This window comes from Salmo salar, chromosome 06 (genome assembly GCF_965601325.2).
Source record: "Salmo salar chromosome 06, fSalSal1, whole genome shotgun sequence".
In the NCBI taxonomy this organism is placed as follows: Eukaryota; Metazoa; Chordata; class Actinopteri; order Salmoniformes; family Salmonidae; genus Salmo; species Salmo salar.
Genome location: NC_138296.1, coordinates 30385001 through 30412709, shown reverse-complemented (window position 1 = coordinate 30412709; position 27709 = coordinate 30385001). Strand labels below are relative to the sequence as shown.

Here is a 27709-nt window from a genome sequence, read left to right as displayed (position 1 = left end):
ATACCTGCCATTGGGCTCAAGTAGAGGAAAACCCCCCTCTTCCTCCCAGTGATTGCTAGCAGTGATTGTGGTGACCCACCAGGTGAACATGAGGCAGACCAGGGTGCAGATGAGGATGAGGACCTGGTTGAACATAGCTGAGTGAGTACGCTGGATGGCCCGGTGCAGATCATTCTGAAACACAGCGAAAGAGAGAGAGAGAGAGAAACATGGGCAGAGAGTGAGAGAGAGAGAGAGAGAGAGAGAGAGAGAGAGAGAGAGAGAGAGAGAGAGAGAAACATGGGCAGAGAGTGAGAGAGAGAGAGAGAGAGAGAGAGAGAGAAACATGGGCAGAGAGAGAGAGAGAGAGAGAGAGAGAGAGAGAGAGAGAGAGAGAGAGAGAGAGAGAGAGAAACATGGGCAGAGAGAGAGAGAGAGAGAGAGAGAGAGAGAGAGAGAACATGGGCAGAGAGTGAGAGAGAAGGGTGATAAGAAAAAGATAGTGTTGTGATGTGGGGAGGATAAGTGTAAAGCCATTGCATCTTCATAATGTCCCAAAAACCAGAGAAGAAAACAAAGATAATTGAGGGACAAGGACAAAAGGAATATGATGTGTATAATACAAGAAAATAATAGAGAATACATGCACTTGCATCTGTAAGAATGAGTGGGAGTCAAAACTTGTGGTATAAAGAGAAAGAGAGAACAGTGCAATGTTTTTAAGAGGTGCAGAGATTTAATCTGAAAGAAACAATGGAAGAGATGAGATAAAGAGACACCTGAGAGAACAGTTGTGAGATGGAGAGACGGAGTGACATAAACTGAGCAATAAATATGCATTTTCTCACTATCATGTTCTCCAAGGCATGTTTGGCCAGCCAGCAGTTGAGAAACACAGGGATGAACAGATTTCTGAGGGAGGGCAAAATCACCTGAAGGAGAAAGAGATTCAGTCTGTGTTTTGGTGAGTGCTAACGGCATTTATTCATCATCATGCCTCATCAAAGGTCCATATCTTTTGTAGGTTTGGTGAGATATTGAAGGGAAGAATAGCCAGTGGGGGAAGGAGCATTTTGCAGCAACAACATAGGGTAGAGTATCTTACTGAGCACAGGCATGCAACATCCTATATATTGTGTGAAATATATTCACTGTACGGGGTTGAAACTACTGTACAACACGATCAAAGAACAAATTACTCACTAGGCATAATGTTCCATAATGCATGCGTTTGATTGGACTCACAGTGATCACAAAAGGAACCGCACTGATCATCTCCAGGATGAAGGGAACACGCAACACTTGCTCCCAAACGTTGCCCTGGAAACACAACAACACACGGAGGTCAGAGAAACTCCATTGTCATGGCAACTTCGGGGATTACCAGATAAAGTGTTCCTTTGACTGGATTTGTGAATGTGATGGCCACGTTTACCCTGTTGAACATGGACACAGACAAGGGTGACTCTCCTTTGCTATCTGTTCACTTCCACTTAAAAAGGAGGCATTACTCAGGTTTCAGTCTGTAAGCTTCTTGTACAATTAAGATGTCAAATATCAGGTCGCTTTTTATGTGTTCAGCCACAGCTTGCTTATAGCTAACCGGAGACCTGGTTTGTGTGGGTGGACAGCCAGAGCCAGGCCTTGTGTATGTCCACAGAGATATCGATGAGGTTTAAGCATTAAAACCTCCACCTCCTCCTTGTCCCCTGACTGACACTGTAGCAGGCTAGGCAGTGTGAGCCATGCTGTGACAGCTCCACAGACCAATAGACACACTGCCAGTTTGCCACGTACATCAAAGAGCAGGGATGCTGGGTAACCCTCCATGGGAAGGGATCAGATCACACGCTGCCTCTCTCTGGGGGGGGGGATTCCTTTATCCCAGTCACTCTCATGCATCTTTCAATAGGGAGAGCCTGTTGAGGCTCCTCAAATACAGGGTTGGCCCGAGCCTTTTGGGGGTCCTAAGCGCGATTTGGTTGCCCCCCCACCTCGTGGGCAAAACATTTTAGTGGCCCCCCTCTTGACAGCCCCCCTCTTGAATTTAAGTTTTAAAGTTAATTTCCTACAATTAAACCCATTTTGACAGGGGGAGTAGATAAAATGGTGCAGTTTTAAAGCAAGCGTTCTGCAATTCTACATATTTTGCCATGGCACGGGGAGAAGTTTAACAATTTTTATAACACATTTCATGCAATTCTACACATGTTAATGATATCTGAGTGAAAGTGAACAACAAAATCAATGGGGGCCTCTTAGAGATCAGGGCCACTGGGCACATGCCCTGCGTGCTTGGTCGGTATTCGGCCATGATTATGCCTACTACAAGTTTAGATAGCTGGCTAGACTAACTTACCAATCTAACAATCGTTAGCTGACCTGGTGAATTGAGTGACAGTCAGTGAAAGACATAACAATAGAAAAACTGCTGATGCACAACCACATTTTGAAATTGAACCTTGGTTATTCTACTATTCTAACAGTAATTTGAGACACCGACTGAGTCCCACCCCCAAAAAACAAATGTGGGTACCGGGGGTCCCAAGCAACCGCTTACGTCACTTATGCCTGGAGACGGCCCTGCTCAGATATATGCTTAATCTAGACTGTATATCAAAGGATATATCAAAGGATCAAATGATGAGATGTAAAGTACATTCCCTCAGGACATGTCACATGTAGCTACATAGACATATACAGACTGAGGCTTGTTGTTTTGTGGGGCACCAAAATAGCTATCCATCTCCAGCAGTGTCTGTGAAGGGACTCAGTTTCTGTAATCTCAACAGTAAAACACGACACCGTAAAATACAGTACATGTGTTTTACAGCATTAATGCTGTAAATAGCACTGCATTATGGTAAAATGCTGAAAAATAATCAATCAGTCAAGTTTATTTATAAAGCCCTTTTTACATCAGCCGATGTCACAAAGTGCTATACAGAAACCTAGTCTAAAACCCCAAACAGCAAGCAATGCAGCTGTAGAAGCACGGTGGCTAGTCCTCTTCTGGCTGTGCCGGGTGGAGATTATAACAGTACATGGCCAAGATGTTCAAACGTTCATAGATGACCAGCAGGGTCAAATAATAATAATCACAGTGGTTGTCGAGGGTGCAACAGGTCAGCACCTCAGGAGTAGATGTCAGTTGGCTTTTCATAGCCGATCATTCAGTTAGAGACAGCAGGTGCGGTAGAAAGAGAGAGTCGAAAACAGCAGGTCCGGGACAAGGTAGCACGTCCGGTGAACAGGTCAAAAATACTGTTATTGACTGTAATTGGAAGCTTTCTGTAAAAATTACTCTACATACTGTATTTGTTTTACACTAATAGCTTATGCCTACTGTAGATTCAAATGATCAGTTTCAGGCGCCAACCTGTCGGGTGAGACACATGAATCTCAGACTATTTTTGTAAATATCTTCTTGAAACGGCTGTGAAGTGGAAGAATATTTTAAGCAGTTTCTGGGTAGGTACCTTGACTTGTTTATAAGTATTTTTATTACTAGCCAACGTTGAATTACTGCAATTGTTCTTAGCTAACCTAGCTTGCAAACGTTTGCTAGCTATCTAGCTAGCCAGCTAGTTAGCAGGCTCAAGTTGACACAACCCAGATAATAATTGTTGTGATTATAGGCTTTTAGGTACACCGCAGCCTCTGAGTGCCATAGAGAATAAACTGAGCACAGATTATGTTTTCACCGTTGCTACAGAGATAATGGTTTGTTTCTAGCAGTTCAAAAGATATTACCCATATTATTACCTGCACGACGTTTATTTTTCCAACTCGACAGGCTGAATTTTACACATAAACCACGTTGTGGGCCGTTACACCAGTCGCGAGCCACCAAAGCGGATTCTAATGAGCAGTGCACCTGTATTGTATCGAGGTGTTCGCTGACCTAAGGTGCTTGCCACTGAGCAGCTGTAACACAGTGTTGCCGGCGGTAGCTAGTAAAGTGGAAAACAAATTCCGTCCCAGGATTATATTTCAAGTGGGATAGTAGCCTACACAATAAATAACTCATATTGGTAGCCATCTAGATGTCACCTTGATACAGTCTACTCAATGGGGAGAGCATGAACGGCAACAACACAGGGACACAGTGTCCTCAGCTGTCACAACCCTGTGTGATTGGGTTCACTGGGCTCTCAGTTTGAATGACCTCTAGTGAGGTAAGTTCACACACACACAACACCAGCTTGATATGTCCCTTGTCACCTGTCTTTTTACCCACAGGGTAACATCCCCGGTGCTCTCTGTCTCTCATTCTATTATTTATTTTTCTATGCTTGTCCTAAGGGTGAGAAGAGCTGACAAATCAGAACTGAGGAGGATTGTTTCGGAGCCCCATGATGAACACCTGATTCTGCGCTGACTTCTCTCTCCTAGATGCTCTACTGTCCAAACTGTGTGTTTCACCGCCTCTGAACACCCTTACCCTGAACAGAGTTGCCCCTGATCATAGGTCTAGGATTGTACCCAAACCCAATTTGAACTTCCTCTCTCTCTTAGTCTCTGTCTCCCCACACCCCCCACACACAGGCAAACAATATTGTTTTTAAATTAGTGCTGTAGTGATGCTCTTATTTGGTTACATATGTGTTAACTGTTGTTACTTCTATACTCAATTATATTATGTCAATTGTTGTTAATGTTGTTACCAATTCAAATATATTTATTTTATGTACAAATGAATAGTTTTCCTTACATTTAGATTTCAGTGAGAATTTCACTGTAAATTTACAGCATTGACCTGGCACCAGAGTTACCAGCGCAATACTGTAATTTTGGGATGCTGTAATCTGTATTACAGTAAGGGAAATAGTACTGTAAAATATATTACAGCAAAATTACAGTATTAAGTTGCCAACTCTGGTGCCAGTATAATTCTGTACATTACAGGGAACAGATTTACAGTGTACTCACCTTGTAGCTGAGGTACACCAGCAACATGGTCTCGAAAAAGCTGATGAAAGCTACAAGCACCTGGAGAGAGATGAAAGGAGAGAGAGAGAGAGAGAAAGATTGGAGTAGTAACAGCAATAGAGAGTGAGAGAGACAGAGAGTGGGTGGAATCATCATTTTGATGATTGAACTCCATCAATAAGAAGTTAAAGTGTAGCAATAAACCAGAGAGAGAGTGTGTGTGTGTGTGTGTGTGTGTGTGCAGACAGCCTTGTTAATATGACAGTTCAACATTGTGTCTGACCTGTAGAGCCCACAGAGGCAGAGGCCTATTCACCCAGATGATAAGAGACCTGCAGACAGAACCAAGAGAGCACATCATACATGACACAGAGGGGGGAGAGGAAAGAAGAGAAGAAAAGAAAAAGGAGATGTAACAGGGGCAAATATTAAAAGGACTCCCTTTCAAATATGATCAATCCAACGACATAACGCCTCTTGTAATTATGTTGTTTACAAGCGAGTGGTTCTGAACTACAGCTGCCATTAGACTACCTCTGTGAAAAAGCATCACAATCAATATTCACAGATAACATGAATGCAGATTTACAGCTTTGTTGTGAGAAAGAGGCTCTATCCAGAGGCCTCGGGGCTATCATGGCTGCCTGAGTGCTCCCTTCTGAGTCTGCTGCTGGAGTGTGTGTGTGTGTGCTGCCTAGAGCAACAGCCAGCCAAAGTTGTTATTAAGCACACTCTGTCATACTCCTTATTCATTTATAGCCAGAGTTGACACAGTGTCACCAGCTGCCAATGAAATAAATATGTCCCTGAGCAGGACTGGAGGCAGAGCCCAAGGACCCAGTCACATCTGGGACAGACTCAGTCAGTTGGACGGTCGGTTTGTTGGTCACTTACTCGCTCACTCACTCGTGCCTTTGAATCTCAGTCCACACCACTGGACATTCCACTCCTAGTAAGTACATTTTGGATGAGTGCAAACTAAGTTCACTTTTAAGTGCAAATCATCAGTCCCAAGACTCGTAATTCAAATAGTTTCTGTTTACTTCCCCTTCAGGCTCTGGTCTAGTGCACACACTCACAGCAGCCCCAAGACATTTCCTGTATCAGTCTGACTGGTTTACAGACAGCAGCTGCTAATTAGATTATATGGACACTACATACAGTACATATTATGTTGGCATGAAATCCATACAGGTAACATTGTGACAAACTAACGTGCTACTGTAATAATATAATGTTTGCAGGTTGGCATTTATTGTCATGAATCTTGCCCTGGAGGCAGAATGGTCACTAGCTGGCACAGCCACAAAGTAATCAAAACCTAACCCTAAACTTAACCACACTGCTAACCCTAAAGCCTAACCATAACTTTAAATTAAGACCAAAAAGCACATTTTTGTTTTCATACATTTTTAGGATATAGCCAATTTTTTCTATGCAGTTGACCCATCTAGTGGAAATCGCTCAGATCTGCCTCCAGGGCAAGAGTCATGACAATAAACGTCAACCTGCATAATGTAGCATATCCACATCTCCAACCTCTCTATTACTACAAGTATCATTACAGTGCTCTGTGGTGGACACAGGATGAACATCTCTGTGACCTTCTGTATTAGACTCCCAGACCAGTCTTGGCTCCTCATTAAAGATGAATTGGACATAAACACATAAACTTACCAGTCAAACTGGGTCCTGCTGGGGTGGACCGATGCATTCTGTTTGGAACAGTCCAGACTACAGGGGAAACATGCACAACAAGAGGACTGAAACGTGTCATGTTTGGAACAGTCCAGACTACAGGGGAAACATGCACAACAAGAGGACTGAAACGTGTCATGTTTGGAACAGTCCAGACTACAGGGGAAACATGCACAACAAGAGGACTGAAACGTGTCATGTTTGGACATTCAAAGAGTTCTAGCTTCCTGTGTTCCTCAACCCCATCCTATATGACCTCAAATTTCTCTCTCTCTGTTTCCTCCAGAATTGTAACGCCAGTGTTCTCAATATTACCCATTTCTCTCCCCCCTATTCTTTTCCTTTCCACTGTCCTTCCCTACATCTGGTCACAATCTCCCAGCCCCTGGCCAAGCGAAACTACCTTAAACCCAACCCTTACATCTCATCTTTACCTATCCCTCTTGCTCCATGGTAAGTACTGACTGACCACTCTCCACTAATGCTCCTCACTCCCTCTCCACCAATACTCCTCACTTCCTCTCCACCAATACTCCTAACTCCCTCTCCACCAATACTCCTAACTCCCTCTCCACTGATACTCCTCACTCCCTCTCCACCAATACTCCTAACTCCCTCTCCACTGATACTGCTCACTCCCTCTCCACCAATACTCCTAACTCCATTTCCACTGATACTCCTAACTCCCTCTCCACTGATACTCCTAACTCCCTCTCCACTGATACTCCTAACTCCCTCTCCACCAATACTCCTAACTCCCTCTCCACTGATACTCCTAACTCCCTCTCCACCAATACTTCTCACTCCCTCTCCACCAATACTCCTAACTCCCTCTCCACCAATACTCCTAACTCCCTCTCCACCAATACTCCTGAGTCACTCTCCACCAATACTCCTAACTCCCTCTCCACTGATACTCCTCACTCCCTCTCCACCAATACTCCTAACTCCCTCTCCACTGATACTGCTCACTCCCTCTCCACCAATACTCCTAACTCCATTTCCACTGATACTCCTAACTCCCTCTCCACTGATACTCCTAACTCCCTCTCCACTGATACTCCTAACTCCCTCTCCACCAATACTCCTAACTCCCTCTCCACTGATACTCCTAACTCCCTCTCCACCAATACTTCTCACTCCCTCTCCACCAATACTCCTAACTCCCTCTCCACCAATACTCCTAACTCCCTCTCCACCAATACTCCTGAGTCACTCTCCACCAATGCTCCTCACTCCCTCTCCACCAATACTCCTCACTTCCTCTCCACCAATACTCCTCACTCCCTCTCCACCAATACTCCTAACTCCCTCTCCACTGATACTGCTCACTCCCTCTCCACCAATTCTCCTCACTCCCTCTCCACCAATACTCCTCACTTCCTCTCCACCAATACTCCTCACCCCCTCTCCACTGATACTCCTCACTTCCTCTCCACCAATACTCCTCACTCCCTCTCCACTGATACTCCTCACTTCCTCTCTACTGATACTCCTCACTCCCTCTCGACTGATACTCTTCACTCACTCTCCACCAATACCCCTAACTCCCTCTCCACCAATACTCCTCACTCCCTCTCCACTGATACTCCTCACTCCCTCTCCACCAATACTCCTAACTCCCTCTCCACTGATACTCCTAACTCCCTCTCCACCAATACTCCCCACTCCCTCTCCACCAATGCTCCTCACTTCCTCTCCATTACTAAAGCCACTCTTATTTACCCCCCCCCCCCCCCCCCCCCTCCTCACCAGTCCTGTCTCTCCTCCTGTGGGTCGTCCAGTAGGACTCTGACCATGTAGAGGAGACAGCTCAATACTTTCAGAGAGAAGTTGAACAGCCTCACCCTCAGACCTGCAGCACATAAACCAACCACAGCAAGGCAAGGACTTAATCAATAAAGTCAATGAATTAATCAATTAAACATAATACATGATCATCAATCAATGGCTGTGTTTACACAGGCAACCCAATTCTGATCTTTTGCCACTAATTGGTCTTTTGAACAATCCGATCAGATCTTTTGCCAATAATTGGGTAAAAGATCAGAATTGGACTGCCAGTGTAAACACAGCCATTAGGTTATTGAGAACATTAATGGGACACAGTGGACATTGATAGGACATACAGAACATATAGACATACAGGAATATACCTAGAGCAAGGGGACAACACGTCACACACAGTCAAAACCACTTAGGGAACACCACCGACAGAGCACTTAATGAAGCAACCAATCATGTGAAGGAACACCCAAACAGAAAGGATTATGTAATGACAGTCAGTCTACAGGACAATAAGTAGGAACTTCCTGTCTGAACATTAACAACTCACTGGATCTTTGGTTTTTGATGAAGAACAGCTTGAGGCGCTCCTTGAAAGTGTTTTCATTCACATAGAATTCTACCTGCACCCTGAGAGAGGGAGGGATGGAGAGAGGGAGGGATGGATGGAGAATGACCAGTGAAGAGGAAGATGGGTAACAGGTGAATACCAAAGTAAAGGGAGGGGGAGTAGTAGAGATTGAGGGAGAGGTAGATAGATATGGGAAAATAAAAGGAAAGAAATGAAACAACAGAGAGCGAGAATGGAAAAGAGAAGAGTGGAGTGAGAGAATAGAGGTGGGGAGAGAGAGACATAGAGAGAGGTGATAATGGTTATAGGAACAGCAGCAATAAGTTGGGAAATAAATAACAGTGTGGTTAGGTTATATTAAAGACGGGAGGAAATGATGTCGCTGTGTGTCTTCCCCAGTCAGTCAGCCTGCCATGGCAGCTGCAGTCAGCCTCGTTATCTCTGCTGATTAAATATAGAGCAACAAATGACTTCCCTCTGTTCTGCTGAATTTGAAGAGTCCATAATTACTGCTCTCTCCTCCCTCACCCCCGTCAGTCCCTACAGCCAGACAGACCACATAGTACACACACAGCCAACGCCTGAAATACACACCTCTATATGCCATTAAGATCCTATATCGGTATATGGACACATACAGTTCACGCATGCACACAGGAAGGAACTCAGTCACATGGGATAACATGCAAAACAAACACAAGAGTAGTGAGTGCACACCATGGATACATGCATATGAACACACACACACAAATTTGCGCACGCACGCAGTCCGGCATGCACGCACACATACACACTGTCATCAAGAAATCGAATGTCCTGGTAGACCCCCTCATGAGAGATTGGCCACTTCTTCTGTTCTTTCATCCTACAGAAAGTGGCGTAGAGGAAGGCAGCGCTGGATGACCAGACACAGGATGAAAACAGAGGCCCAGCACACACAGGTGCTCTGCCCCACGTACAGAGATGAAACTGAAAGGTCACAATCTAATCTCCTTACTGGTGGGGGTCTTCACAGGGTTTTAATACTGTAGATGAAAACCAGGACCCCACATAGTGGTCCCTCAGTCAGTCACACACACACACACACACACACACACACACACACACACACACACACACACACACACACACACACACACACACACACACACACACACACACACACCACACACCCCGTTAGCAACCATACACTCTTAGCACATAGGAAACTTTGCTCTTTGTTGCTATGGTGATGGAGCATCTTTCTCTCTGTCGATATTTCTCTCAGACACGCGCGTTTGCACACACACAGTGTAGATCTGTCAGCCAACTCTTTGTATACATGAACATGCTGGATAAAATGCTGAAAAAACCACCAAGGAGAGTAAAATGCACCATTGGGTAAGAAACGTATTTGCAACCGAATGCAGTGAGAAAACTTTCCACAATGCACTTCCCATTAAAGTGGCAGTAGGGAGGCTAAAGAGATTGATTACTCCTATCTGCAGACAACCATTACCATTAAACACCCATGTCCCATAACATATTTACTGTAGGCTCTACCCTTCATTAACATCTGGCCTTAAAGTACACATAATTGCCTGCTATACCACAATATATGTAAATAGGTAACAGAGTCATAACAGTTAAAGAATACGGCTGATCTGGGAACAGTGTGTGTCGCACTTTAAATGATTGAATGACCCTCATTATCACTAGATACAGAGCTAAAGACATGGTACATTAGGCAGGCTGGGGTTTAGATGGTATAGTATTGTGGCAGTGGATTTGAACTGAGTCTGTACTAATTCCTACATTAGCACTGATAAGATCAAAGCATTAGCTCTACAAAATGTTCCACTTTGTAATGGAAAAGTCCCTCTCCCATCCCCCTCCTCCTCCTACCTTCCCTCTCCCATCCCCCTCCTCCTCCTGCCTTCCCTCTCCCATCCCCCTCCTCCTCCTACCTTCCCTCTCCCATCCTCTTCCTCCTTCTACCTTCCCTCTCCCATCCCCCTCCTCCTCCTACATTCCCTCTCCCATCCCCCTCCTCCATCTACCTTCCCTCTCCCATCCCCCTCCTCCTCCTACCTTCCCTCTCCCATCCCCCTCCTCCTTCTACCTTCCCTCTCCCATCCCCCTCCTCCTTCTACCTTCCCTCTCCCATCCCCCTCCTCCTCCTACCTTCCCTCTCCCATCCCCCTCCTCCTACCTTCCCTCTCCCATCCCCCTCCTCCTCCTACCTTCCCTCTCCTATCCCCCTCCTCCTCCTACCTTCCCTCTTCCATCCTCTTCCTCCTCCTACCTTCCCTCTCCCATCCCCCTCCTCCTACCTTCCCTCTCCCATCCTCTTCCTCCTCCTACCATCCCTCTCCCATCCCCCTCCTCCTCCCACCTTCCATCTTCCATCCCCCTGCACCTATTACCTTCCCTCTCCCATCCCCCTGCTCCTCCTACCTTCCATCTCCCTCCCCCTCCCCCTCCTCCTCCTACCTTCCCTTTCCCATCCCCCTCCTCCTCCTACCTTCCCTTTCCCATCCCCCTCCTCCTCCTACCTTCCCTCTCCTATCCCCCTGCTCCTCCTATCTTCCCTCTCCCATCTCCCGGCTCCTCCTATCTTCCATCTCCCTTCCCCCTCCTCTTCCTATCTTCCCTTTCCCATCCCCCTCCTCCTCCTACCTTCCCTCTCCCATCCCCCTGCTTCTCCTACCTTCCCTCTCCTATCCCCCTGCTCCTCCTATCTTCCCTCTCCCATCTCCCTGCTCCTCCTACCTTCCATCTCCCTTCCCCCTCCTCTTCCTATCTTCCCTCTCCCATCCCCCTCCTCCTCCTACCATCTCGCTCCCATCCCCCTCCTCCTATCTTCCCTCTCCCATCCCCCTCCTCCTCCTACCATCTCGCTCCCATCCCACTCCTGCTATCTTCCCTCTCCCATCCCCCTCCTCCTATCTTCCCTCTCCCATCCTCCTCCTCCTCCTACCTTCATCATTCCATCACCCTGCCTCTTCCCACTATTGTTATTTCCTTTCTCTACACACTAAAGGTGAACCCCTTTCAGCCATCCAACCATCCATATCTCTATTTATGAGTGTCTTTATAGTCCCTCCAACTCTGAAAGAAGCCATGGCAACTTTCCACAGCAACGAACAAATCATTTGAGAAGTCACTCTGCTCCTCATGTGCTTCTAAGAGGCAGCTTTTAGACTCGAGGGGGGCACAGAAGAGAAGAAGTAAAGTGGAAATATAGCCGTGGGATAGATTATAGTGTGATTTGTTATCTAAAGGAGGGAAACAAGAATAACACATTTAAAAACTCATGAAGAACATTATTTCAAAGCCAAAGAAGAACAAACCACACAATAACACATCGCTCCTAGCAATAACCCGGATACTTTCCCCAAAAGATTTACTCATTATGATGTAAGAGTAGATAATTGCTCAAAATAATTGGAACAGCTGTTGTAACAACGGTTGATTTACAAATGGTTGTAGTGATCAAATGTGATGGATTGATAAACAATGGATGGACTAATACAACCTTGGATTGTGGGTTATGATAGGGTAAAACAGACACTTGTACTAAGACGGGGAATATCATTTATAACAATCAATCAAATGATGACGTTGATCTCCATAGCTCTACGAATTTGAAAGTGTTTACATTAACCGTGACCCATCCTTCAGCTTACCAAAGACAGTGGCCCAGGCTATTGAAATCACTGACTGTGCCTTTAATGCTTTTGAGCGCTGAGTGAAACAATGTTGGTGGGTGAGGTGTGACAGTCACCAGGTGACAAGCGATTGACTATAGACTAACCTGCCCTCGAGAAGACAACCGTTGGAAAAGAGAGGAAACAGAACAAACAGTTTGAAGCTTTACTATCAGTTCAAGTGCAATTTATCAAACTAATTCTTCCTTTCTATAATAAAGGATTCATGGCGATTTAAACCACAGGTCTTCCCTGACGGTAATAAAAAGTAACAAACTACTAAAAAAACGTTCCCTGCTAGATAAAAGACAACAGCGAGAAAAGGCCAGGGTTCATCTAATGGTGAGCCATGCAAAATTAGGCCTGAGGGAAGACATTTGCATTTCTGAATTTGCATTTATGAGAGCATAAGAGAAGGTGTGAGAGAGAGAGAAGAGAGAGAGAGAGATATGTAACACAGAACAAGAAAGAGAGATAGAGAAAAGAGAGTGAGAAAGAGAGAGAGAAAAAAAGAGAAAGAGACAGAAAGAGAGAGAGAGAGAGAGAGAGAGAAGGACATCTCTAAGATCTTGGTCTCCTGCTAATTTCCCTCCCTGTGTCTAATGGCACAGCACTGACCCGAGTGAGCACCAGAGAGACAACAGACCTGACACTGACCATCCCCATCACAGCACTGACCCGAGTGAGCACCAGAGAGACAACAGACCTGACACTGACCATCCCCATCACAGCACTGACCCGAGTGAGCACCAGAGAGACAACAGACCTCACACTGACCATCCCCATCACAGCACTGACCCGAGTGAGCACCAGAGAGACAACAGACCTCACACTGACCATCCCCATCACAGCACTGACCCGAGTGAGCACCAGAGAGACAACAGACCTCACACTGACCATCCCCATCACAGCACTGACCCGAGTGAGCACCAGAGAGACAACAGACCTCACACTGACCATCCCCATCACAGCACTGACCCGAGTGAGCACCAGAGAGACAACAGACCTCACACTGACCATCCCCATCACAGCACTGACCCGAGTGAGCACCAGAGAGACCTCACAGTGTGCGGGGGTACAGGTTAGTTGATGTAATTTGTACATGTAGGTAGGGGTGCAGTGACTATGCATAGATAATAAACAGCGAGTAGCAGCAGTGTACAAAACAAATGGGGGGGGTCAATGGAAATAATCTGGTGGCCATTTGATTAATTGTTCAGCAGTCTTATGGCTTGGGGGTAGAAGCTGTTAAGGAGCCTTTGGTCCTAGACTTGGCGCTCCGGTACCACTTTTCGTGCTGTATCAGAGAAAACATTCTATGACTTGGGTGACTGGAGTCTCTGACAATTTTATGGGCTTTCCTCTGACACCGCCTATTATATAGGTCTTGGACGGCAGGAAGCTTGGCGCCAGTGATGTACTGGGCCGTACGCACTACCCTCTGTAGCGCGTTACGGTCAGATGCTGAGCAGTTGCCATACTAGGCCGGGATGCAACCGGTCAGGATGTTCTTGATGTTGCAGCTGTAGAACGTTTTGATGATCTAGGGACCCATGCCAAATCTTTTCAGTCTCATGAAGGGGAAAAGATTTTGTCGTGTCCTCTTCACGACTGTTTTGGTGTGCTTGGACCATGTTAGTTTGTTGGTGATGTGGACGCCAAGGAACTTGAAACTCTCGACCCGATCCACTACAGCCCTGTCGATGTTAATGGGGGCCTGCTCGGCCCGCCTTTTCCTGTAGTCCACGATCAGCTCCTTTGTCTTGCTCACATTGAGGGAGAAGTTGTTGTCCTGGCACCACACTCGTCCCTGTGGCTCAGTTGGTAGAGCATGGTTTGTGCACCGCCAGGGTTGTGGGTTTGATTCCCACGGGGGGCCAGTACAAAAATGCATGAAATGAAATGTATGAAATGTATGCATTCACTACTGTAAGTCGCTCTGGATAAGAGCGTCTGCTAAATGACTAAAATGTCAAATGTACTCTGACCTCTTCCCTATAGGCTGTCTCATCATTGTCGGTGATCAGGCCTACCACTGTTGTGCAGTCAGCGAACTTAATGATGGTGTTGGAGTTGTGTTTGGCCACGCAGTCGTGGGAGTACAGAAGGGGACTAAGTATACACCCCTGAGGGGCCCCAGTGTTGAGGAACAGCATGGCAGATGTGTTGTTGCCTACCCTTACCACTTGCTGGCGGCCTGTCAGGAAGTCAAGGATCCATTTGCAGAGGGAGGTGTTAAGTCCCAGGGTCCTTAGCTTAGTGATGAGCTTCGTGGGCACTATGGTGTTGAACGTTGAGCTGTTGTCAATGAACAGCATTCTCACATAGGTGTTTCTTTTGTCCAGGTGGGAAAGGGCAGTGTTGAGTGCGATTGAGATTGTGTCATCTGTGGATCTGTTGGGGCAGTATGCAAGTTGGAGTGGGTCTAGGGTATACGGGAGGATGCTGTTGATGTGAGCCATGACCAGCCTTTCAAAGCACTTCATGGCTACTGATGTGAGTGCTACGGGGCGGTAATCATTTAGGCAGGTTACCTTTGATTCCTTGGGCACAGGGGCTATGGTGGTCTGCTTGAAACATGTTGGTATTACAGACTTGATCAGGGAGAGGTTGAAAATGTCAGTGAAGACACTTGCCTCCTGGTAATCCGTCTGGCCCTACGGCTTTGTGAATGCTGACATGTTTAAAGGTCTTGCTCACATCGGCTACCGAGAGCATAATCACACAGTCATCCAGAACAGCTGGTGCTCCCGTGCATGCTTCAGTGTTGCTTGCCTCGAAGCGAGCATAAAAGGCCTTTAGCTCGTCTGGTAGGCTCGCGTCACTGGGCAGCTTGCGTCTCGGTTTCCCTTTGTAGTCTGTAATAGTTTTCAAGCCCTGCCACATCTGACGAATGTCAGAGCAGGTGTAGTAGGATTCAATCTTAATCCTGTATTGACGCTTTGCTTGTTTGATGGTTCGTCTGAAGGCATAGCGGGATTTATTATAAGCATCCGGATTTCTGTCCCGCTCCTTGAAAGCGGCAGCTCTAGCCTTTAGCTCGATGCGGATGTTGCCTGTAATCCATGGCTTCTGGATGGGATATGTACGTATGGTCACTGTGGGGATGACGTTGTCAATGCGCTTACTGATGAAGCCGATGACTGAGGTGGTATACTCCTCAATGCCATTGTATGAATCCCGGAACATATTCTGGACAATGCTAGCAAAACAGTCCAAAACAGCATCCGCGTCATCTGACCACTTCCGTATTGAGCAAGTCACTGGTACTTCCTGCTTTAGTTTTTGCTTGTAAGCAGGAATCCAGAGGATAGAATTATGGTCAGATTTGCCAAATGGAGGGCGAGGGAGAGCTTTGTATGCATCTCTGTGTGTGGAGTAAAGGTGGTCTAGAGTTTTTTTCCCCTCTGGTTGCACATGTGACATGCTGGTAAAAATTTGGTAAAACTGATTTAAATTTACCTACATTAAAGTCCCCGGCCACTAGGAGCGCCACTTCTGGATGAGCATTTTCTTGTTTGCTTATGGCCTTGTAGAGTTGGTTGAGTGCGGTGTCAGTGCCAGCATCGGTCTGTGGTGGTAAATAGACGGCTACGAATAATATGGATGAGAACTCTCTTAATAGATAGTGTGGTATACAGCTATCATCATAAGATACTCTACCACAGGTGAGCAATACCTCGAGACTTCTTTAATATTAGACATCGCGCACAATACAATGGTAGAAAGAGGTAAAAAGGTAGAAATACAAAAGGTAGAACAATTTAACTTCCATTTGACTAACTTTGTGTCCTTCCTTGCTTTGCATAACTTCTTTTGAAATGTTCAAGGGCCTTCTGATAGTAAGTATGCCGGTTCAAAAGTACATAGAAAAGAGAAATTGAAAAAAAGAGGACTCTCAAAAAAGATAACGCCTTTAAAAGCTCTTACAAATCACACTGATAGTGTGCATTGACAATGACGTGCATTTGAATTCTTTAATTGAGCGATTAAGAGATTTCATTTGTCACCTTACTCCCAATAAACATTCTGTGAGCGGAGATACGCCTGGTGTGTCCCAAGACCCACAATACATTTATTTAGAAGAACAAAGCTGATAGATAAAGGATTAATGAGTGACTGTTTAAATCAGAGTGGGGAAGTTGAAGAGCAGTCAGAGATGACTTGGAGACACAGGAACAGGCAGACAAAGAGTGAGGCAACAATGCCAATCACACAGCCTACAAATAAGGAGAGGGGAATTGAATGGGGCAACAGGAGGCAGGGTAATTGCACACCACTATGGCTGCCTAGTCTCACAGTGTTAGGTGTGCTCCACTCTGCTTCCACCATTGAAGGAGAGCCAGGCAGGGACAACGCGACCCTAACCCAGATGCACACTGGGTATTGATAAAGGAAAGTTCAAGAAGAGGAAAAGGAGGGTTTTACGTTTCTTTGCTAAAGGAAAAACCTGTTCCCCTTCCTCAACAGGTTATAACCTGAGAACATGTTTTTTTTCTTTCTACTATTTTTATACAGAACAATACAGAACAATTCATTGTTTTTATCAACACATTCACCAGCTGAACAAAGACATGTTTATATCAACACACCACTGTAGACACAGATTCCTCACATCCCCATACAAAAGTTTTTATCAGAGTCTCAAGGCTCTAGATATAACACCTCAAGATTCCCTCTCTCTCTCGTCCGCTCTCTCTCTCTCTCTTCTGCTCTCTCTCTCTCTCTCTCTCTCTCTCGTCCGCTCTCTCTCTCTAGGATGCAGATGTATACAGTTAGTATGCTATGGGGGAAAATAACACCAGTCATCTTCTGCACTGTGACTGATATGAAAGTATATCCTCGCTTGAGCCTCCGATGCTCACCTTTCCCCTGCCCCCACAATCCCTTCACACACTGCACACAAAATGAAAGTCATCATTTCCCAGGTCTGTGCATTGTGCAGGCCAAAATGACAGTAAGCATGTGTGCTCAACAGCCTTTCACTACAACCCATTTCCAGCCAAGCTCTAATGTTAGATCTTTATTGATTAAGCCACGCCATACATCATCAGTGCAGCTGTCCTCCATGCTACCTTCCCTTCATCCCCCCATCTCAGTGAATCCTCCATCCCTGGCTGTCTCCATCACTCTCTTCTCTCACTCCGGGAACCTGTGTTTACTCACACACGGGCTCGTCTCTCTTTATCCTACTTGAATGGGGGGTTAAAAGGCTTTGAGTGATAGAACGGGATTCCAATATGTCTGCAGAAAGAATTGGGTGTCAGCTATGATAGGACACTTAAGGTTTGAACTACAGTAAGTTAAGTAGGATTTACTTGGGACGATCGATTCCTATTGTAGCTAAGACCTCTATTCAGTAAAGACCCTTATTTCACCCTAACCACTACCAATCACAACAGATAAACCACTGCTACTCAACTAAATACTGTAGATGTTTTCTTATTCCAGCTACTCAGAAAGACAATGACAATCCGACCATCTGTGGCATTGCATCTACCAATCTCCTCATTCTACATGATGTATTGTTCTCCGATATGTACAGCTATTTAACATTTGATCAAATGAAAATGTATTTTATTCTATTTCATAGCACATTTCATATTTCCTCCGAGGGGACACATGCAAAGGAAAACGGGTGAAATATGAGCTGATTCATCTCTGTGCCCTCTTCTCAGTGTCTCATGGGCTGCTTGGAGCACGATACAATTCCTGCAGCGTATTACACTAATATGATTTGGTACCGGGAGAGAAGCGATCAGATGGACGTGTGTTTGTGATCCCTCCACACACACACACACACACACACACACACACACACACACACACACACACACACACACACACACACACACACACACACACACACACACACACACACACACACACACACACACACACAGAGGGAAGCGATAAGATATGTTTGTGATCCCTCCACACTATAGTGGATAATTGCATTTTACAAAATACCCTTATGCAACCGTACCCCATGTATTGCATTTTTAGTAGAGTAGATTGGTTAATACTTAGTTAGTTCTTATTTCTGGAGAGATTATTTCTTGGTTAGTTCTTATTTCTAGAGAGGCTATTTCTTGGTTAGTTCTTATTTCTAGAGAGGTTATTTATTTATTGATCAAGACCATTGTGAGGCAGATAGATAACATCAGAGGTATTGATCCTTTCCTATGGTCTTCTTTCATTCATCCTGCATTCCAGTCTCTTTTGTCTTATTCAAAGCCTGGCTTTTGGGAATTTACAATAGTTTTGCTAGATAACATTATGTAGGTCTTATCTTACATAACATATTCATAACAAGTTAGTGGATAAAATCATGTGTGGTGTAAAGAGGTCAGCAAAGAGTCACTCTATGTGTAAAATAAATAAATAAATAAATATATATAATTTCTCGCATGGAATAGCCTTCATTTCTCAGAACAAGAAAAGACTGACAAGTTTCAGAAGAAAGTTATTTGTTTCTGGCCATTTTGAGCCTGTAATCGAACCCACAAATGCTGATGCTCCAGATACTCAACTAGACTAAAGAAGGCCAGCTTTATTGCTTCTTTAATCAGCCATTTTCAGCTGTGCTAACATAATTGCAAAAGGGTTTTCTAATGATCAATTAGCCTTTTAAAATGATAAACTTGGAGTAGCTAACACAACGTGTCATTGGAACACAGGAGTGATGGTTGGTGATAACGGGCCTCTGTATGCCTATGTAGATATTCCATTGAAAATCAGCCGTTTCCAGATACAATAGTCATTTACAACATTAACAATGTCTACACTGTATTTCTGATCAATTTGATGTTATTTTAATGGACCAAAAATGTGCTTTTCTTTCAAAAACAAGGACATTTCTAAGTGACCCCAAACTTTTGAACGGTAGTAACAAGCCCTCAGGAGAACATGAAGTTGACAGCCTAACAGGCTATATGGGTAACTATGACACAAGGCTTTATGTAACGTAACAATGAAGGAGGCCTTGGATTTAATTCATGACATTTCTATGAAAACACCCATCCCTGTAGTCTATCTGTCGTCATTACTCAGGTGTATAGGTTTACTTCTGATTCCCATGCTTCAGTGTACTGCTACATAGGCTGGCACAATTACTGTATAACCGTGTAACCGACGGTTATGGACGAAGACCGCCATGAAAATAAAATAACCACCATAACCGTTTAATATACAGTGTATATATATATATATATATATATATATATATATATATATATACAGTGACGGAAAAAAGTATTTGATCCCCTGCTGATTTTGTACGTTTGCCCACTGACAAAGAAATTATCAGTCTATAATTTTAATGGTAGGTTTATTTGAAAAGCGAGAGACAGAATACCAACCAAAAAATCCAGAAAAACACATGTCAAAAATGTTATAAATTGATTTGCATTTTAATGAGGGAAATAAGTATTTCCCAGGTGTCTTTTATACAGGTAACGAGCTGAGATTAAGAGCACACTCTTAAAGGGAGTGCTCCTAATCTCAGCGTGTTACCTGTATAAAAGACACCTGTCCACAGAAGCAATCAATCAGATTCCAAACTCTCCACCATGGCCAAGACCAAAGAGCTCTCCAAGGATGTCAGGGACAAGATTGTAGACCTACTCAAGGCTGGAATGGGCTACAAGACCATCGCCAAGCAGCTTGTTGAGAAGGTGACAACAGTTGGTGCGATTATTCGCAAATGGAAGAAACACAAAAGAACTGTCAATCTCCCTCGGCCTGGGGCTCCATGCAAGATCTCACCTCGTGGAGTTGCAATGATCATGAGAACGGTGAGGAATCAGCCCAGAACTACACAGAGGATCTTGTCAATGATCTCAAGGGAGATGGGACCATAGTCACCAAGGAAACAATTGGTAACACACTACGCCGTGAAGGACTGAAATCCTGCAGCACCCGCAAGGTCCCCCTGCTCAAGAAAGCACATATACATGCCCGTCTGAAGTTTGCCAATGAACATCTGAATGATTCAGAGGACAACTGGGTGAAAGTGTTGTGGTCAGATGAGACCAAATTGGAGCTCTTTGGCATCAACTCAACTCGCCGTGTTTGGAGGAGGAGGAATGCTGCCTATGACCCCAAGAACACCATCCCCACCGTCAAACATGGAGGTGGAAACATTATCCTTTGGGGGTGTTTTCTGCTAAGGGGACAGGACAACTTCACCGCATCAAAGGGACGATGGACGGGGCCATGCACCGTCAAATCTTGGCTGAGAACCTCCTTCTCTCAGCCAGGGCATTGAAAATGGGTCGTGGATGGGTATTCCAGCATGACAATGACCCAAAACACACGGCCAAGGTAACAAAGGAGTGGCTCAAGAAGAAGCACATTAAGGTCCTGGAGTGGCCTAGCCAGTCTCCAGACTTTAATCCCATAGAAAATCTGTGGAGGGAGCTGAAGGTTCGAGTTGCCAAACGTCAGCCTCGAAACCTTAATGACTTGGAGAAGATCTGCATAGAGGAGTGGGACAAAATCCCTCCTGAGATGTGTGCAAACCTGGTGGCCAACTACAAGAAACGTCTGACCTCTGTGATTGCCAACAAGGGTTTTGCCACCAAGTACTAAGTCATGTTTTGCAGAGGGGGTCAAATACTTATTTCCCTCAATAAAATGCAAATCAATTCATAACATTTTTGACATGCGTTTTTTCTGGATTTTTTTGTTGTTATTCTGTCTCTCACTGTTAAAATAAACCTACCATTAAAATTATAGACTGATAATTTCTTTGTCAGTGGGCAAACGTACAAAATCAGCAGGGGATCAAATACATTTTTCCCTCACTGTATACAGTGTATCATGAACTCTTAACAATGGGATGAAACTTTGTTGCTCCTTGCTGAAACAAGCAAACGAGTCTTTGGTTGCCTAGGAAACCCACCCCCAATGCAGTAGCAGACATAGAAACAGAATGAATAGAATGGACTTGGAACTTCTAATGGTCCTTGCTACCCCATTGAAGTTGACGTTTAAAATGATTTAAGTAAGAATTAAGGTAAGGGTTAAGGTTAATGTTTATGATTAGGGTAAGCGTATGGGTTAAGGTTAGGGTTAGGGTTTAGGGTAGGGACGTCCCAAAGATCCCGGATAGCACTAACCAACCTTGAATGGGGATGCCCGTTCTATTCATTCTATCTATGGCAGCACATGCAGTCAGGATCGGAGAGGCTTCTAAAAAATAATTTGGGATGACGGTAACTGGCCAGCCAAATGATCGTGGTTACCGTAATAATCATTAGAATAGGAAAATAAATAAATAAATAATAATACAAATAATATACAGAATATATGTTTTTTTGATATTTAAACAGTTATTATGGAGACCTTGGTAATTTTGGCTGGCCGATTACTGTCATCCAAAATGCCATGACTGTCACAATAACCCCCAGCCACCCCTTGTATTTTACCCAGCAGATAGCTACTGTGTGCTGACAGGGCTTGTCTTACTAGAAAGCAGCGGTCAGGGAATACTCATACAAGGCTAATTAACTCATAGCGGTTGGGCAGGAAATAAACATTCGTTTAACAAAACTGTGGATTTTATGAGGCCGCTCCCTCAGAGGCCGTGCGCCTCACTGCCTGAGAATAAGATAACCACTCAGGGTCTGCTCAAGGCTCTCTGGTCTATCCTCCCTACAGCTGCTTCAGGCCAACCACAGGCCTGGAGGGAGGAAGATCATGTTGCTGTATACAGTTAGTATGATATGAGGGAAAACACTAGTCGTCTTCTGCACTGTGACGGATGTGATTGTGTATCCTTGCTTGAGCCTCTGATGCTCGCCCTTTCCCCCTGCACACAAAATGAAAGTCATCATTTACCAGGGCTGTGCACTGTGCACGTCCAATGACAGTTAGTAAGTGTGCTCAATACACTTTTACTCAAACCGATTTCTAGCCAAGCTCTACCCAGCTAACAACAAATGTTATCACAACTTTACAGAACGTTCCCTTCAAATCACTTACTTACGGGCACTTCCCAATGATGCAGAGAGAAAATAATAATAAAAGTAATAATAATAACACGAGAAATAAATACACAATGAGTAACAATAACTTGGCTATACACACAGAGTACCATTACCGAGTCAATGTGCAGGGGTACAATGGGCCCTCAGATCCTCAAAAAGTTATACAGCTAAACCATTGAGAGCATCTTAAATGGCTGCATCACCGCTTGGTATGGCAACTGCTTGGCATTCGGCGGCAAGGCGCTACAGAGGGTAGGGCGTACAGCCCAGTACATCACTGGGGCCGAACTCACTGCCATCCAGGACCTCTATACCAGGCGGTGTCAGAGGAAGGCCCTAAAAATTGTCAATGACTCCAGCCACCCAAGTCATAGTTAAATAAAGGTTAAATAAAATAAATACAATAAAATAAAAAATGGACTGTTCTCTCTGCTACCCCACAACGAGCGGTATCGGAGCGCCCAAGTCTGGGACAAAAAGGATCCTGAACAGCTTCTACCCCTAAGCCATAAGACTGCTGAACACTTAATGAAATGGCTACCCAGATAATTTACATTGACTCCCTTTATTATATATTTTTTGTCTTTATTTTTTTTGCACTGACTCTCTTGCACTGGCTCTATGCACACTCACTATACTCTATCCACACACTCACACATACAACACTGACACTCCAACACACAATACACACAACATACGCTCACACACACATGCATAGACGGGTTCAAGTCCAGGCTCTGGCTGGGCCACTCATTGACATTCAGAGATTTGTCCCGAAGCCAATTCTGCGTTGTCTTGGCTGTGTGCCTAGGGTCGTTGTCCTGTTGAATGGTGAACCTTTGCACCCCAGTCTGAGGTCCTGAGTGCTCTGTAGCAGGTTTTCATCAAGGATCTCTCTGTACTATGCTCCGTTCATCTTTCCCTCGATCCTGACTAGTCTCCCAGTCCCTGCCGCTGAAAAACATCTCCACAGCATGATGCTGCCACCACCATGCTACCAGGTTTCCTTCAGACATGACGCTTGGCATTCAGGCCAAAGAGTTCAATCTTGGTTTCATCAGACCAGAGAATCTTGTTTCTCATATTCTGAGAGTCCTTTAGGTGCCTTTTGGCAAACTCCAACTGTCATGTGCCTTTTACTGAGGAGTGGCTTCCATCTGGCCTGTTTGGTGGAGTGCTGCAGAGATGGTTATCCTTCTGGAAGGTTCTCCCATCTCCACAGAGGAATTCTGGAGCTGTCTCAGAGTGGCCATCGCATTCCCTTCAATGCTGCAGACATTTTTTGTGCCTCGACACAATCCTGTCTCTGAGCTCTACGAACAATTCCTTTGACCTCATGGCTTTGTTTTTGCTGTGACATGCACTGTCAACTGTGGGACCTTATATAGACAGGTGTGTGCTTTTCCAAATCATGTCCAATCAATTGAATTTACCATAGGTGGACTCCAATCAAGTTGTAGAAATATCTCAAGGATGAACAATGGAAAAAGAATGCCCCTGAGCTCAATTTCAAAGAGTTCAGGGCTCTGTGCAGGCCAGTCAAGTTCTTCTACAGCGATCTCTACAAACCATTTCTGTGTGGGCCTCGCTTTGTGCACAGGGGCATTGTCATGCTGAAACAGGAAAGGACCTTTTCCAACCTGCTGCCACAAAGTTGGTGTGTCACGTCCTGACCCTTGTAAGATGTCATTTTCTATAGTAGAGTAGGTCAGGGCGTGACAGGGGGTGTTTTTGGGTGGTTTTCTTGTTATCTGTTTCTATGTGGTTTTTCTAGGTTTCTATTTCTATGTTGGGGTTGTTGGATGATCTCCAATTAGAGGCAGCCGGTCCTCGTTGTCTCTAATTGGAGATCATATTTAAGTAGGGGGTTTTTCCACTTGTGTTTGTGGGTTGTTAATTTTTGAGTAGTGTGTATTTCTCTCTGCGTCACGGTTTTGTTGTTTTGTTGTTTCAAGTATTTGGTGTATTGCAACATTTCACGGTAATAATAAATATGTGGAACTACAACCATTCTGCGCTTTGGTCCGAACCTTTAAACAGCCGTGACATGGTGGCACAGAATCGTATAAAATGTCATTGTATGCTTAAGATTCCCCTTCAATGAAACTAAGGGGCCTAGCCCGAACCATGAAAAACAGCCCCAGACCATTCTTTCGCCTCCACCAAACTTTACAGTTGGACTTCACACTATGCATTTGGGCAGGTAGTTTTCTCCTGGCATCCGCCAAACCCAGATTCGTCTGTCGGACAGTGTGATTCATCACTCCAGAGAACGCATTTCCAATGCTCCAATGGCGGCGAGCTTTACACCACTCCAGCCGAAGTTTGGCATTGTGCATGGTGATCTTAGGCTTGTGTGCGGCTGCTCGGCCATGGAAACCCATTTCATGAAGCTCCCAATGAAAAGTTATTGTGTTAACGTTGCTTCCAGGGGCAGTTTGGAACTGAGTGTTGCAACCGAGGACAGACGGTCTGTTCTGTGAGCTTGTATGGCCTATGACTTCGCGGCTGAACCATTGCTGCTCCGAGACATTTCCACTTCACAATAACAGCACTTACAGTTGACCAGGACAGCTCTAGTAGGGCAGACATTTTATGTACTGACATGTTGGAAAGGTGGCATCCTATGACGATGCCACGTAGAAAGTCACTGAGCTCGTCAATAAGGCCATTCTACTGCCAATCTTTGTCTATGGACATTGCATGGTTGTGTGCTCGATTTAATACACCTGTCAGCAACGGGTGTGGCTGAAATAGCCGAATCCACTAATTTAAAGGGCTGTCCACATCCTTTTGTATATATAGTGTATATATATTTTGTATTTATTATTGTATTATACAGGGCACATTTGGAAAAGAGACCTTGGTCTCAATCTCCCCAGTCAAAATAAAGGTGAAATAAAAATGTAAAAAGGACATGCCGTAGGGTCTATCACACTGTGGATTCAACAAGTTCTTATCAAATGATCCCTTATATAAGAACTATCTCTTAGCAGTCAATTATCATACTTAACACTTAAGGCTAGGAGAGGAACACTGCACAAAGGGAGGTTTTATACATTACACTGTGACCAGAGGTGAGGTACACAATGTTCAGATACACAGCATTCTTACTTAGACCACGAGAGGGGAGATAGCAATATTGTACACATGATTCAGAGTATGGAGGTAGCCCCAGCATTATATAGTATAATTATGATACAGAGTATGGAGGCAGCCCCAGCATTATACAGTATAATTATGATATAGAGTATTGAGGCAGCCCCAGCATTATACAGTATAATTATGATACAGAGTATGGAGGCAGCCCCAGCATTATACAGTATAATTATGATATAGAGTATTGAGGCAGCCCCAGCATTATACAGTATAATTATGATATAGAGTATTGAGGCAGCCCCAGCATTATACAGTATAATTATGATACAGAGTATGGAGGCAGCCCCAGGATTATACAGTATAATTATGATACAGTCTTCAGCCAGTCTTCAGACCTTAATCCCATAGAAAATCTGTGCAGTGAGCTGAAGGTTCGAGTTGCCAAACGTCAGCCTCGAAACCTTAATGACTTGGAGAAGATCTGCAAAGAGGAGTGGGATAAAATCCCTCCTGAGATGTGTGCAAACCTGGTGGCCAACTACAAGAAACGTCTGACCTCTGTGATCGCCAACAAGGGTTTTGCCACCAAGTACTAAGTCATGTTTTGCAGAGGGGTCAAATACTTATTTCCCTCATTAAAATGCAAATCATTTTATAACATTTTTGACATGCGTTTTTCTGGATTTTTTTGTTGTTATTCTGTCTCTCACTGTTCAAATAAACCTACTATTAAAATTATAGACTGATCATTTCTTTGTAAGTGGGCAAACGTACAAAATCAGTAGGGGATCAAATACTTTTTTCCCTCACTGTATCTTGTACCTAGCAGAGAGGGGATATGGCTACAGTATCTTGTACCTAGCAGAGAGGGGATATGGCTACAGTATTTTGTACCTAGCAGAGAGGGGATATGGCTACAGTATCTTGTACCTAGCAGAGAGGGGATATGGCTACAGTATTTTGTACCTAGCAGAGAGGGGATATGGCTACAGTATTTTGTACCTAGCAGAGAGGGGATATGGCTACAGTATCTTGTACCTAGCAGAGAGGGGATATGGCTACAGTATCTTGTACCTAGCAGAGAGGGGATATGGCTACAGTATCTTGTACCTAGCAGAGAGGGGATATGGCTACAGTATCTTGTACCTAGCAGAGAGGGGATATGGCTACAGTATCTTGTACCTAGCAGAGAGGGGATATGGCTACAGTATCTTGTACCTAGCAGAGAGGGGATATGGCTACAGTATCTTGTACCTAGCAGAGAGGGGATATGGCTACAGTATTTTGTACCTAGCAGAGAGGGGATATGGCTACAGTATCTTGTACCTAGCAGAGAGGGGATATGGCTACAGTATTTTGTACCTAGCAGAGAGGGGATATGGCTACAGTATTTTGTACCTAGCAGAGAGGGGATATGGCTACAGTATTTTGTACCTAGCAGAGAGGGGATATGGCTACAGTATTTTGTACCTAGCAGAGAGGGGATATGGCTACAGTATTTTGTACCTAGCAGAGAGGGGATATGGCTACAGTATTTTGTACCTAGCAGAGAGGGGATATGGCTACAGCATCTTGTACCTAGCAGAGAGGGGATATGGCTACAGTATTTTGTACCTAGCAGAGAGGGGATATGGCTACAGTATTTTGTACCTAGCAGAGAGGGGATATGGCTACAGTATTTTGTACCTAGCAGAGAGGGGATATGGCTACAGTATCTTGTACCTAGCAGAGAGGGGATATGGCTACAGTATCTTGTACCTAGCAGAGAGGGGATATGGCTACAGTATCTTGTGCCTAGCAGAGAGGGGATATGGCTACAGTATCTTGTACCTAGCAGAAGGGGATATGGCTACAGTATTTTGTACCTAGCAGAGAGGGGATATGGCTACAGTATCTTGTACCTAGCAGAGAGGGGATATGGCTATAGTATTTTGTACCTAGCAGAGAGGGGATATGGCTACAGT

The 27709-nt window shown here is 44.7% G+C and overlaps 1 protein-coding gene across 3 annotated transcripts in view; it reads right to left on the bottom strand.

The window, feature by feature from the left end:
• The window catches only part of LOC106606837 (potassium channel subfamily T member 2), a 64788-nt gene that overhangs the window by 30513 nt on the left and 6566 nt on the right, over positions 1 to 27709 (bottom strand). The window contains exons 2-9 of one of the 3 annotated variants that reach the window (XM_082976450.1): positions 8945 to 9024; positions 8362 to 8464; positions 6589 to 6645; positions 5195 to 5243; positions 4912 to 4971; positions 1225 to 1299; positions 828 to 911; positions 80 to 174 (exon numbers count right to left, since the gene is read on the bottom strand). In XM_082976450.1, coding sequence (XP_082832576.1) covers positions 80 to 174; positions 828 to 911; positions 1225 to 1299; positions 4912 to 4971; positions 5195 to 5243; positions 6589 to 6645; positions 8362 to 8464; positions 8945 to 9024 — 603 coding nt within the window. Of the gene's footprint in view, positions 1 to 79; positions 175 to 827; positions 912 to 1182; positions 1300 to 3744; positions 3899 to 4911; positions 4972 to 5194; positions 5244 to 6588; positions 6646 to 8361; positions 8465 to 8944; positions 9025 to 27709 lie in introns of those variants that run through there. The other 2 variants (XM_045720096.2, XM_045720097.2) reach the window with 2 other exon arrangements.